Source organism: Brassica oleracea, chromosome C5 (assembly GCF_000695525.1).
Source record: "Brassica oleracea var. oleracea cultivar TO1000 chromosome C5, BOL, whole genome shotgun sequence".
Classification (NCBI taxonomy): Eukaryota; Viridiplantae; Streptophyta; class Magnoliopsida; order Brassicales; family Brassicaceae; genus Brassica; species Brassica oleracea.
In genome coordinates this window covers 32309294-32321813 of record NC_027752.1, presented here as the reverse complement: position 1 = coordinate 32321813, position 12520 = coordinate 32309294, and the positions used below count along the sequence as shown (strand labels likewise).

The window sequence follows — 12520 nt, the reverse complement described above, 5'->3', positions numbered from 1 at the left end:
GAGGCTGAACCAGCAAATGATGGAGATGATGTACCCGAACGAGGTGTTCCCGAACGTGCAAGACCCGTAGTTTTTTTTTTTTTCAAAAACTCGGAATGTTTTATTTTTATTTGTACAACTTTGAATATTATCTAATATGTTTTCAATTTTAATTTAATTTTATATTTTCGAATTTAAATTTCAATTTTTTTTTTTTTTTGAAATTCCGAGGAAATGAACTCTCGGAAATTTCCGAGGAACATTTCCTCGGAATATACCGAGGGACCCATTCCTCGGAATTTTCCGAGGGTTCTGTTCCTCGGAATATACCGAGGGACTCATTCCTTGGAATTTTCCGAGTGCTCCGTTCCTCGGAAATTCCCGTTGAAAATTCCGAGGAACATTTCGTCGGAACTTCAGAGGATTGGACCATCGGAAAGTCCATCGAAATATCCCGAGGAAGTTCTCCCTCGGTATATTCCGAGGAGCTTTTCGACGAACTGGTGGTCCTCGGAGTTTCCTCGGAAATTCGTTTCTTCGGAATTCCGTCGGAAATTTCCGAGGGATTTCCAAGGAAAAATGAATTTCCAAAGAGTTATTTCCGAGGACTTGTTTCGTCGGTATGTCGTCGGAATAACGTTATTCCGACGACATACCGACGATTTTTTTCTTCGGTATGTCGCTGTTTTCTTGTAGTGTACCAAGTAACGTCGAGCTGCCACCACTCGAGTCCATGCCTGGCCGAGAACTCAAATGCATGATGGTTGTTATGCCATACCTCACCAAACATTAGAATGGCTAGCAACCTGATTCATCACAAATTTATTTTTATTCTCTCTGTTCCTAAATCATTTTTTTCTAAAGTGTTACACATATTAAAAGAAAATTAGAAATTTTTTTATAAATATTTTATTTTATGATTAATTATTTTTAATAATTTAAACCAATAATAAATTCAGTTACTTTTTGAAGTATAAACTTTATCATCATTAACTAGTAAAAATGCATGATATTTAAAAAACAAAACTGAAACAATTTTTTCGTAAGACATTTATCTTGAGAAAAGCAGAGTAATATTTAGTGAAATTACATAGACACATGTATATATATAGATAGTAGTACCAATTGTTTCTTGAGAGGTCAGGTGTGTTCCAAGCTCGTGTTCCCCATGTATGACAAACTGAGTTCACCAGAAACGTCGAGTGGCTTCGAGCCACATTTGCCACACCCTGATATTGCCAATTCTCAAATAATTTTAATTTATTTATGTATTTTTTTTTTGTCAGCAACATAAACAGACTCATATAGACTCTACAAAAAAACATGTAATTTTAAATTATTGTTAATTCTCAAATAATTTCTAAAATGTTTTTATATGAAACATCGATTTGACACTCAAGGTCGCAAACTGACTTTTCCCATTCTGTTGGGACAGTTTCCAAACCTCAGCTGTCTAAAATTAATTCCACTCTACTACTCCCTCAGTTCGGTTTTACATGATGTTTCAGAACTATTTTTTTGTTCCAATATATGTGATGTTTTCCAGAAATCTACGTAAAATATAGCAGTAATGACTTTATTTACCCTTTACATTATTCAATTCATCTACCTTCTACGTTAGTTAATGAAAGAGGATAGTAAAAGAAATATACAATATGTCTTGTTTTATGTAAAAAATCATAGAACGTCATATATATAAAAACGGAGGAGTACTAGTCATGTTATTATATCATTAAACATAATATATATGGAAAGGTGTGTTATGTGTGCTTACCATTCCCCAGACAAGGAAGGGCATGCCTCCCCAAATATGGAGTAGAAATCCAAAAGCTATCAGACGCAAATATAAGGTTCGCTGAAGAAACCGGTAGAAGGGCTGCCTCACAAGGTCATTTACATTCTCCTCTCCGCCACACTGCGTGCATACATGCACCCATTGATTTAGTCATGTCAGTCTCACCCACATAAACATCTCCAAACCACACTTCATTTTTCACTCAAAAATGAAATTTAGAATAAATGATTTTCCACTTCCATTTCATTTTTACTCTATAATATAATCAAACTACATTTTTTTCAAAATGATCCACGTAAGTGGGGAACCCCTGGATTACAAAAAAAAAAAAAAACTGCCCAAAATATATTTCATTAAAAAAAGTAAAAGATCATTCTACCAGTACTTTATTAGATATATAAATATAAATAACAAAAAAAATTGTAACAATGTATGTGAGTTTTATATTAAAAAAATGCAAAGTACATACTGTGAACATATTTATGGATATTGTAATGAACGCGTTAACATATTTATTATCAAATCATTGTGAGGCTGTCACGTGTCTATTATAGTGTGAATGTATTTATTACAATGCTTCTCTTTTAATATCTTTTAATATATAAGGGATGTTGAATATCTTCAGCAATATCAAGTTTGAATCTCTAAGTTCATACATTGTAGAATTAAGAGGCCATCAAAATATTAATTGGGCAATATTTAACGACTGATATATTCTACTGTACCTTTTTTTGGATAGAACCGAAATCAGATATCCAAGTGATGTGACTAAACCAAAAACCTTGTATAGGGCTGTGTGGGTCACGTTGTGTATCACGATGCTTATGATGGTACCGATGGTTGCTCACCCACTCTATTGGGTCTCCCTGCACAAACAATTTACAAGTTACGACTAAAGATATATTATAGTGGTCATGTCAAAGAATCACCTTCGGAATATATGAAAGTAGAACCTGAAAAGCCAGAACGCCACCATAAGCAAATAGATACTCGAGCCATTTCGGTAGATCGAAACTTCGGTGAGAAAGATTCCGGTGATAAGACAAGGTGATGCAGATTCCGAAGATCGTACATAACCAAACGGAAAGCCGAAAAGCTGCTCAACTGAAGTACAATGGAGCTGACACTACAAGAAAAATGCTTATTGTTAGCGCGGGTTATATGCTATGTTAGAGTTTTGATAGCGAATTCGCAACTACTGTGTATACGGCAGCCATCATATGTAGCCCCCTTACAATAGCGTTTTTCTTTGATGCTACGAAATGTTCGTTTACGATAGCATTAATTAGCTGATGTTATTAATGAATCTACGGCACAATTATTTTTTGTTACAAATTGATTATGATACGTATTGCGCGCCATGGTAGCGACGTCTACAATAGCAATAGCTTATTTTGGTAATTGCTGTGGATAAGTGTTTTACTAAAGTTTTTAATACCTTAGAAATATATTATGATAGTTTACATTATATGAAATATTTAATGCTATGCTTTACAAGCATAACTGTTTTTTTTAGCTATTGTTATTTTGTCCACGAGCTATGAATTTGCATTTTCGAAAATTTGTAATAAAAAAAGCAGAAACTTCATAACAAACTAACCCTTTCATAAAATAAGTTTGACATACATAAGTCATTATACATAAGTGTTACTGATGCAGTTCTAAAACACAAACCAAAGTCATAAGCAATAATATCATACATCAAGTTCATTAGCCTAGCTTAAACACTAGCTAAATCTGGACCTAAGTTCTTCATTCCCTCAGCTGCTGCAACAATGAAAACTCTGATCAGTTATGCAATTACATATGCAGGTTTAAACACACAAAACAGAATACTTACAGCAGCTTAAAATATGACCAATTTATCAATTGGCCATGCAATTGATGAACCGTGTGCATCTTTCAAACTCTCTATTTCATCTGATTTCCTCCAAACTTCTGCATCATCTACGAGCACTGCATCTACCCACACTCTAGCTGCTTTCGGACCCAAGCGCACAAAGTGGACCAGTTGAGTTGGGTCTGTTGAATGGATACGACCTTCAGCAACAACTTGTTTCCTCTCACCAATGTCCATCAATTTGCACTTCTGATTCTGTTTCATTGTCTGAGATCCATGCTTAAGCTGACACTTTACAATAGACATGCACACAATTCAAAACACAGATATTAATCTGAGCAGATGATTGAACATATAAGTTAAAAATTTACCTGATCAGTTGCAGGAGACTCCTCAGTATGAATTGATGTTGTTGCTCCTGATTTTGCACCTTTTCTACCACTTGTATCAGTAGGCGACTTATAACCAACCGATGTAACTTTCATACCCGTAGGAGATTGTCCTCTTGTTGCTTCTGGTGGATTGTCAAAGACAACTTTGCTAGCAGGCCATGACATAAAAGAATGTAAGCAGTCCTCCAGGTAGGAATGATCCATCGTAGGCCTCCATAAATATGTTCCATGCTCATGTACAACATCCAAGAATACTTTCACTGCTTTAGGTCCTAGAGGAAGTCCATTAACCAATGCTTTTGGTTCTTTTGTCTGCCAACTCCCTTCACCAACAACTACACTATCATCAGACAAATCCAGAAGTTTGCATTTGTTGAGAGAATTTGCTCTTGAGCCCTATCAAACACATTCAGAAAAAGAAGTTATCATAGGCGAAATCATGACCTTATTAACTATGTAACTGCAAGAATGAAAAACATTTACCAGTGGTGCAATGTCTTCATGTTCAAGCCCCAGACCTAGTTCCACGCATTTTTTCTTCGGCCATGCAATAATATGACCAACAGCTTCCTTAATTATGCACATGTTAGTCGCAGGTCTCCAGAGGAATGCTTCAGGCTCAGTAGCTTCATCAACCAAGACTTTAACATCATTAGGACCTAATCGACTATCATTCACTATGTCTTCAGGGTCAGAAGAAATGATACGACCCTCAGCAACGTTTCCATCTTCATCAGCCCAGTCAATGAGAAGACACTTCTTTTGTGGTATCTTGTTCACACTCTGTTAAATGTTAGTTGTTAAAGTATAAGAGTAGTGTAAAGTAGAAAAAAAATGCCATTAATCTCATATAAATTGCTTACTCTTGCAGCCGAGTTTTCCCCCACTTCATTGTCATCTCTTTGTAACATAAACCCAACACAAAGCTTATTATTATGTGATAAGCACTTATCTTTATGTATTCTTGGAGATGTAACTAACCTGGTTTTTTACTTTCGCAAGTTCAGACTGTAGCTCATTAACCTTTTGCATGAGATGAATTTGTGTCTGTTGCATTTCAGAAATTGACTTCTGGTTGACATTGAAGCAAGCTAATTTCGTCTTACTAATAATCCTCCCCATTGCTCTCATACGACCAGGATTATCAGGTCCTAAGACCTGGATGAGCGTATCTTCATCCAGATTTTTTCCACTCTGACTACCACCCTTAACAATCTCAGCTGCCTTTTGCTGTATACCACATTACAATTAACAGAAAAAGTTATAAGCATATCTATCTACCGACCATGATTAATAGGAGGAACAGATTATGTTATAAACTTACAATCTTCTCAGCAGCATTTGTGTTGATGGGAGTTCCATCTTTTCTTGTACGTAACCTCACCCAGACTTTAAGTCTCGACACTTCAGATTTGTCTTCAGACCTATTTTTCTGTTGCAAAATTATATGTCAACAGCCTTGTCTACAGATAAAAAAATGAAACCAAAATCTGAGATAATATGCTTACCATCTCTTCTGCTAGTCTAACCATTCCCTTTCTACTATAAGTGTGAGGAATCTGTTTGCTTCTCCTCTCTTTGTAGCTATCACTCAGAACCTATCATTTCGTAATAACGATCTTATTAATCTAGTTAGTAATAACGATCTTATTCATCTAAGAATGTATACCTTGAATTCTTGGCTTGTTTTTAGCTTCACAAATTTGCGCCACTCAATTGGATGAACATTCTTAGGTCTGAGATTCATCCTTTGTTGGTTATTTTCAGCTTCATTGATTTGGGTAACAAGACGTGACTTGGATGATCTCCACAAGGCTCCCATTTGCTTAAGAACTGCAACCCTTTGGTGGTCCTCATCAAGTTCAAACCTTGCCCGCACACGTAGTTAGCCAACCAATAATCAATAACTTGATGTCTGTTCAGAAATATACATGCTGTTATTGTTTAGAAACTGTCACCTGGACTGATTTCCAAAGCACTGTCTTCACTTCTTCAGTAATTTTTTTCCAATTTTCAACTGTAACAGGCACGTGCTCCCTTACCAACGGACCCAAATATGAAGATAGCTTGACTGAACCAGGACCATAAGCTTCTCCCATAAAAGTGAAATCGACATGAACTCTGGTATTTGGATATTTGGCTAGGTCTCTCATCATTGTTGGACCACGCTTTCTCTTACGGGAGGTTCCACCTTCAGCCTCCTGAGTATGTTCTATCTCACCTTCAGGCTCGTCGCCATTATGTTGCTCTGGTTGACGCTCCTCTTCCTGTTGTTGCTCCTCCTCATGTCCCTCTTCCGGTTCTCGTTCCTCCACATGTTCCTCTTCCTGTTCCTGTCGCTGCCCACGTTCCTCTTCATGTTCTTCTTCATGTGTTTGGATAGTACAAACGAACTCAACTGCGTCATCATCTTCCTTTTTTGACTTCTTTGATTGTCTCCTTCCACGTTTAGTCTGCTTTGCACGTCCCATCTTAATTCACCTGAAACATAATAAGAAATACATAGTTAACTTCATACTCAACAGAACACTGAAACAATCACACTACAACCTCAAAACAAGAAACAACCAAACAAGCAGACAATGACCAAGCAAGTACCACAATCAAAAACAAAAACAAGCAATGATATCATCAATGTCAATACGGCAACTTCGTCACACATATATCCCTTCACAATCAGTTCTGAGATTCTCAGCATCATCAATGTCAACATCCAAGTCAACATTCGAACTGTAATGGCCCAATATCTGCATTTCCCTCTTGAATATCTTCCTTACTGTATCTTCTAGAAGGACCTTTCATGACAATATACCAGTTTGATGACTCATCTTCTCTGGAGTAAAACACTTGCTTCGCTTGAGATGCTTGAATGTAAGGGTCACTTGCAAAGGAGGCTTGACTTTGATTCATGTTCACAAGTGTAAAACCATCTTCGATCTTTACTCCATTACCCTTAACTGCCCATTGACATCGGAACGGAGAAACATAGAAGACATTGTAGTCGATCAAAATGATGTCTGTCCCCCTGCCGTAGTAAGATACTAAATCTACCACCTGTGATGTATCTTTTGCACTAGCTCTACACACTGCTGTAGCCTCATAATAGACCCCACTATTCTGACTTTTCCTATCAACTGACACTGTGTGAAACCTCTGCCCATTAACAATGAATCATGTATATGATCTCGCAGAACAACGTGGACCATAAGCTATCCACTTAAGTGTGTCGTCATGTTCTGCAGAATCAAGAGGCACCTGATAAAGAAATAACAAGTCAATAACAAGTAGGCAGTCTATAAGAGGAGAATTGTATAATGTAATTCAGTACCTTCTCTTTTAGCCAGGAAGCAAAATTCTTAGTATGCATACTCCATAGCGTTGATGCATCTCGCCGACTCCTTCCATCTGTGTCTTGTAAATATTGTAGATGCTCACTAGTAGCAGATCAAAATAGAAATAAATTAGAAAAAGTTGTTGATTGTAAATAAAAACTATGTAATGAAAGATAAATTTATACTTACTCTACATAAGGTTCGACCAGAGCCATGTTTTGGATGATAGCAAGATGAGCAATCCTCTTTTCCGTTTCAGTGAGAGTTACTGAAGTAGCAGTGGTTATTGGACGACCCTCTAAGATAGAATTGTTCTCATACTCTGTGTTTCTATCCTGTTTCTCTTGAACATTTGTTGTTTTCTTCAGGAACTCACTGCAAAACCGGATACATTCCTCAGCAAGGTAGCACTCAGCTATGCAGCCCTCTGGTCTTGCAGGATTTCTAACAAAGTCTTTGAGGACTTTCATGCACCTGAATCAAATCAATAAATGACAGTTTTGGATATGTTTGTTACAGAATGAAAAAAAAATCATATCTATCTACCTTTCAAACGGGTACATCCATCTAAAGTGGACTGGTCCACCAGGCCGAGCTTCTCTTCCTAGATGGACAGTCAAATGAAGCATGATATCAAACAAACATGGAGGAAAGTATCTTTCAAACAAGCTAAGAGTCTCAACAATCTCAGCTTCCATAACCAGAAGCTTCTCCATGTCAATCACTCTCTGACACAACATATTGAAGAAAGAGCATAATCTAAAAATTGCAAGCCTCGGTCCTTTTGGCAGCAACCCTTTAAGTGCAATCGGCAGAAGTTGTTGCATCAAAACATGGTAGTCATGTGATTTCAGACCAGAGACTTTACAGTCATCCAACGAGACACCTCTTGATATGTTAGAACAATATCCATCTGGCCCTTGGAAGTCAAATAGACGCCTGCAAAATATCTTCTTTTCTTGTTTGGACAAAGACCACGGTGCTGGAGGGAGATAGGTTCTTTTTCCTTGCACTCTAGGGTGCAAATCCGGCCTAATACCAAGCTCCTCCAGATCCTTACGAGCGGCAAGACCATCCTTAGATTTCCCACAGTGCAACAACGTTGAAACTAAGCTTGCAGCAACATTTCTCTTCACATGCATTACATCTAAGTTGTGCCTCACCGGGAGTTCCTACACATGAGAAATAAAACATCATATTTAAGTTAAGAAAATAACAGTGATGAGGAAAAAAAAATTAAGCAAATGAAATAATAATCTACCTCCCAATAAGGTAGCTTGAAGAATATTGACCTCTTCTTCCATCTAGATAACTCATCCTCATCTACTAGTACTTCTTCCTCTTCATCTGATTCACTCGACATACCCTCAATATCAGACCCTAAATCAATTGAACCCTGCATCATTTTTCTCTTACTGGCAGACCGTTTGAAATTTCCAAAATCATTGTGAAAATTTCTCAGATTTTGAGAAATATCACGCCCAGTAAGTATTCTTCCCCTTCTCCCTTGTTCTACTTTTCCATCAAACCATTTCTTCTTTCCTCTAAAACTGTGAGTTGGTGGCAGACCCTTTCTATGACCCATATACACATGCTTTCTGCTGAACTTCAACCACATGCTCTCTGTATTTTTTCCACATAACGGACATCCCATTTTTCCCTTTACTTTGCAGCCTGCTAGATTCCCATAAGCTGGAAAATCGCTGATTGTCCAAAGCAGCATCGCCTTTAGTGTAAAAGCTGATCGAGTAAGTGCGTCGTATGTTACCTCTCCAATGCTCCACAGAGTGTTAAGATCGTCGATTAGGGGTTCTAAATACACGTCTATGCTATTACCAGGCTGATGTGGAGCAGGAATCAGCAAAGAAAGCATGATGTTCTCCTTCTTCATGCACAGGTCTGGAGGTAAGTTGTAGTTAACTAGCAGAACAGGCCAGCAACTGTACATCGAGTTCTTCATGTTGAATGGATTGAATCCATCTGTTGAAAGTCCCAGCCTTAGGTTCCTTGCTTCATCTGCAAACGTAGGGTATTTGGCATTCATATGATCCCATGTCACAGAATCAACAGGATGACGCAGCTTTCCATCACTGCTTTTGTTGGTAAAGTGCCACCTCAAATCCTTGGCCATTTCTTCAGACCGGAACATTCTCTTCAGTCTTGGTATTACAGGGAAGTAACGGAGAACTTTCTGTGGGACGCCTTTCTTCGTCTCACCCGTGTGGACATTAGTCTTCCACCTTGAAGCCTTGCATTTAGGACACTTATCGAGCTTCTTGAACCTCTTTCTGAATAGGCAGCAATCGTTGCCACAAGCATGGATCTTCTCGTAGCCCATGTCAAATGATTTCAAGAACTTCTTCACGTCATAGAGTGATGTGTGCAAGACATTTTCTTCAGGTAACATGTCTGGCAAGGTCTCTAGCAAATCATTGAAGCTCTTGTCAGACCATCCATTATGAGTCTTCAATCTGAACAACGAAACAATTGCAGATAACTTGCTATGGCTTGAACAGCTCGGATACAATGGTGTTTCAGCGTCAGCTAGCTTTGCCAAGAACTCATCTTCTTTCTTGTCCTCTCCCTCTGCCATATCAGATAGATTCCCCATACCAGCTAACTCTTCATCAAAACACCCAGCAGCTCTGAACAACCCATAGATCTCATCGTTCCACTCACTTCCTTTGCTTTCATCAGCAACCTCTGCGTTCAACTCTCCATGTAGATACCAATCAGCCCGCATCTTATAACCCTCCTCCATACCCCTAGTAACAAGATGATCAAGTACCACACTTGCTGAATGTCGAACTATGTTACGGCAGTCAATACACGGACATACAATAACATCAACCCCTCCCATTGCTGAAGCCACATCCCGGACAAACTTTGAAGCCCCTCTCTCATATCCAGGATCAACTCTGCCATTAACAATCAAAAGAAAAACAAAATTAAACAAGTTAAGTCAGTAATCACCAAATGAAACATGAGATACACGCTTAAGCTCATTACCTGTTTAGATGTACCCAAGCTTTGTCCATAATGCTGTGTTCGAACCAAAGTTGAAACCTTTTGTAACAAAACGAACTTATAACATAACACATAAGAGTCAGAGGATGTAATGATATAACAAAAATATTCAGAGCATGAAACGATACCAACCAAATAAAAAGATAACTGGAATAAAACAGGAAATCAAAGCAACCAACATATCAAAGCAACCAAGAAATTAAAGCAAAAAAATAAAACTTCGATTTCAGCTTAACACTGACAGAGATATCGAAATTGTGACTTCCTATACCTAAGAGATGTAGAACAGGAGTTGAATCGGAGCTGGGAGAAGCGGCGATGAAGGAGAGTGATGGAGAATCGAGGGGGAGATGGGGAATCGAGGAGGAGATGGAGAATCAGAGATGGAGAATCGAGGCGGAGATGGAGAATCGAGGCGGAGATGGAGAACCGGAGATGGAGAATCGAGACAGAGATGGAAATAGAGAGAGAACGATAGAGAAGGAGATGGAGAATCCAGATTGATTTCTCTTAGAGTTTTGTCGAGAAAGGGGGAAAATGAGAGAGAAGAGAAGGAACCCCGATTAGAGAGAGGGAAAACAGAAAATATTAGCTAATTTTTACTAAGTGTTTTGTGGAAAAGCTAATTTTAGCTTCCCGCTTAGCAAAACTCTATCATAGCATTTATATAATGCTAACCTATACTAGAAAAAAAATTCACTCATCAACGACAGCAGTTCAGTGAAACGTGCGTGCTATAACAATGTGCTATGAATAACAACTTTTTTTGTAGTGTGAGAGGCTCAGCAAATGGAACCCACCCATTATGACTACATTTCTCACGTCCGTAGAATTCCAAGTCCTTTTCCAAAATGCACTCTTCTGTCTCCCCTTCACATCCTCCGACAAGGGTGCTCTCCAGGAACTCTCGACCGGATCCGGTGCATTATTATGGACAGCTAGAGCTCCTCTTCGTTTGGGCCGAAAAGAGTGTGTATAGTTGGATGTGTGATAAGTAAACAAGGCACTAGTATTCATGGAGTAACCTTGTTTAACAAATGATGAAAAAGGAGATAGCGGTTTGAGAGCTGTACACAGAGACGCCATGGTTCCTGAGAATAGGTTTTTCAAGTCGTTGCCTTTACATGCATACCCAATCTATATATACTACACATGACTATAAAGTTGTGGGTGGCCTTTTTTTTACCATTAGAAGATATTTCATTTGTTAATTTCTGATACAAATGATTGATATATTTGTAGGACCACAAAAATTATGTTTCTAAATTCTAAAACAAAATCGATTGAAATTAATAGTATAAACAAAGGTTTTTTTTTTGCAAAATGAATCAAAACAAAAAGTAAAATACAAAACTAATCCATGATTTTTTTTGAAACGTTCATTTTCAATATTCACCCCAAAAGTTTGTAATATTTATGGAAATACCATTACTTTTTATTTTTATTTTTTTCGAAAATTTTGTTTTATTCAATCATAAAAACCTCTCTCTTTTATTTATAATATTTCAATTATAATCAATACATCAACCACCATGAACAACCAATTTTAAGCTCTAAATCCACTTAAAATTAACATCGACATTTTTATATTCTTCTTTCTTACACACACAAACCATTTCCCTTTCACTTCCTTTCTTATTTCATTCCAAAATCTAAATTTTTTTATTTAAAAATTTATAAGCTTATTAGAGTTATTCAAGTTCATAAAGGATAATTTTCATTAAAAAGTGATGTGTGCTTAGAGAAGCTAAACATGAACCTCACTGGATTTTTTACGGAAGTTTTGGATATGCTCTTATAAAGTAGAATACAAAGAAATGTTTCTTCTATATTCTACTGTATAATTGAGTAATTTTATTATAGTATATTCAATTTTATAATATTGTTACTTTGTTTTAGTGAAAATATAGAGAAAAAATAGAATTGCATCGGAGAGATATTATACTTATAATTTTTACAACCAAATCTAAATAATATTCAAGACAATTATATTTAAAAAAATTAGAATACTTTTTTTTCTCTCTTATTTTAATTGGGATAATATGAATTGCTTCTCACCCCCATATCCTACAGATAAGATTGGTGACAGAGACATAATTGTTTACAAAGATTTTTTTTTTGTAAACGATTGTTTACAAAGAATAAGGGGAGGGTT

At 37.2% G+C, this 12520-nt stretch overlaps 3 protein-coding genes across 4 annotated transcripts in view; all 3 read right to left on the bottom strand.

The window, feature by feature from the left end:
- LOC106345017 (probable lipid desaturase ADS3.2, chloroplastic) overlaps positions 1-3485 on the bottom strand; it is a 5121-nt gene extending 1636 nt beyond the window's left edge. The window contains exons 1-6 of the mRNA XM_013784293.1: positions 3449-3485; positions 2704-2870; positions 2500-2640; positions 1754-1894; positions 1102-1208; positions 657-785 (exon numbers count right to left, since the gene is read on the bottom strand). Of these exons, the coding sequence (XP_013639747.1) occupies positions 657-785; positions 1102-1208; positions 1754-1894; positions 2500-2640; positions 2704-2870; positions 3449-3485 (722 nt within the window). The remainder of the gene's footprint in view (positions 1-656; positions 786-1101; positions 1209-1753; positions 1895-2499; positions 2641-2703; positions 2871-3448) is intronic.
- On the bottom strand, positions 3370-11496 carry LOC106343798. Of its 2 annotated transcripts, XM_013783109.1 has the most exons (12): positions 7335-7375; positions 6605-7261; positions 5965-6487; positions 5676-5874; positions 5515-5604; positions 5331-5438; positions 5000-5236; positions 4870-4908; positions 4490-4789; positions 3986-4402; positions 3615-3905; positions 3370-3541 (listed from the first exon to the last, which is right to left on the bottom strand). In XM_013783109.1, exons 4-11 carry the CDS (start codon positions 5826-5828, stop codon positions 3621-3623), a joined length of 1629 nt encoding a protein of 542 aa, XP_013638563.1. In that variant the 5' UTR covers positions 5829-5874; positions 5965-6487; positions 6605-7261; positions 7335-7375; the 3' UTR covers positions 3370-3541; positions 3615-3620. The 2 variants fall into 2 exon arrangements, with proteins under 2 accessions (XP_013638563.1, XP_013638564.1); XM_013783110.1 differs by lacking the exons at positions 6605-7261; positions 7335-7375 and adding an exon at positions 11166-11496 and having other exon boundaries at positions 5676-6487.
- LOC106345016 lies at positions 6725-10820 on the bottom strand. Its single transcript, XM_013784292.1, has 7 exons — positions 10637-10820; positions 10348-10404; positions 8600-10256; positions 7885-8510; positions 7528-7812; positions 7335-7440; positions 6725-7159 (listed from the first exon to the last, which is right to left on the bottom strand). The coding sequence occupies exons 2-7, from the start codon at positions 10374-10376 to the stop codon at positions 6725-6727; spliced, it is 3138 nt and encodes a 1045-aa protein (XP_013639746.1). The 5' UTR covers positions 10377-10404; positions 10637-10820.
- Positions 11497-12520: the final 1024 nt, after the last annotated feature.

Coding starts and splice junctions, on each gene's coding strand:
- LOC106343798 (XM_013783110.1), bottom strand. CDS start 5,828: ATGGGAGCCTTGTGGAGATCATCCAAGTCACGTCTTGTTACCCAAATC. Junction 5,605..5,675: donor AAACAAGCCAAGAATTCAAG/GTATACATTCTT, acceptor ACGAAATGATAG/GTTCTGAGTGATAGCTACAA. Junction 4,909..4,999: donor TACAGTCTGAACTTGCGAAA/GTAAAAAACCAG, acceptor TTTATGTTACAA/AGAGATGACAATGAAGTGGG.
- LOC106345016 (XM_013784292.1), bottom strand. CDS start 10,376: ATGGACAAAGCTTGGGTACATCTAAACAG. Junction 8,511..8,599: donor TCAAGCTACCTTATTGGGAG/GTAGATTATTAT, acceptor TCTCATGTGTAG/GAACTCCCGGTGAGGCACAA. Junction 7,160..7,334: donor CTTCCTGGCTAAAAGAGAAG/GTACTGAATTAC, acceptor GTTAATGGGCAG/AGGTTTCACACAGTGTCAGT.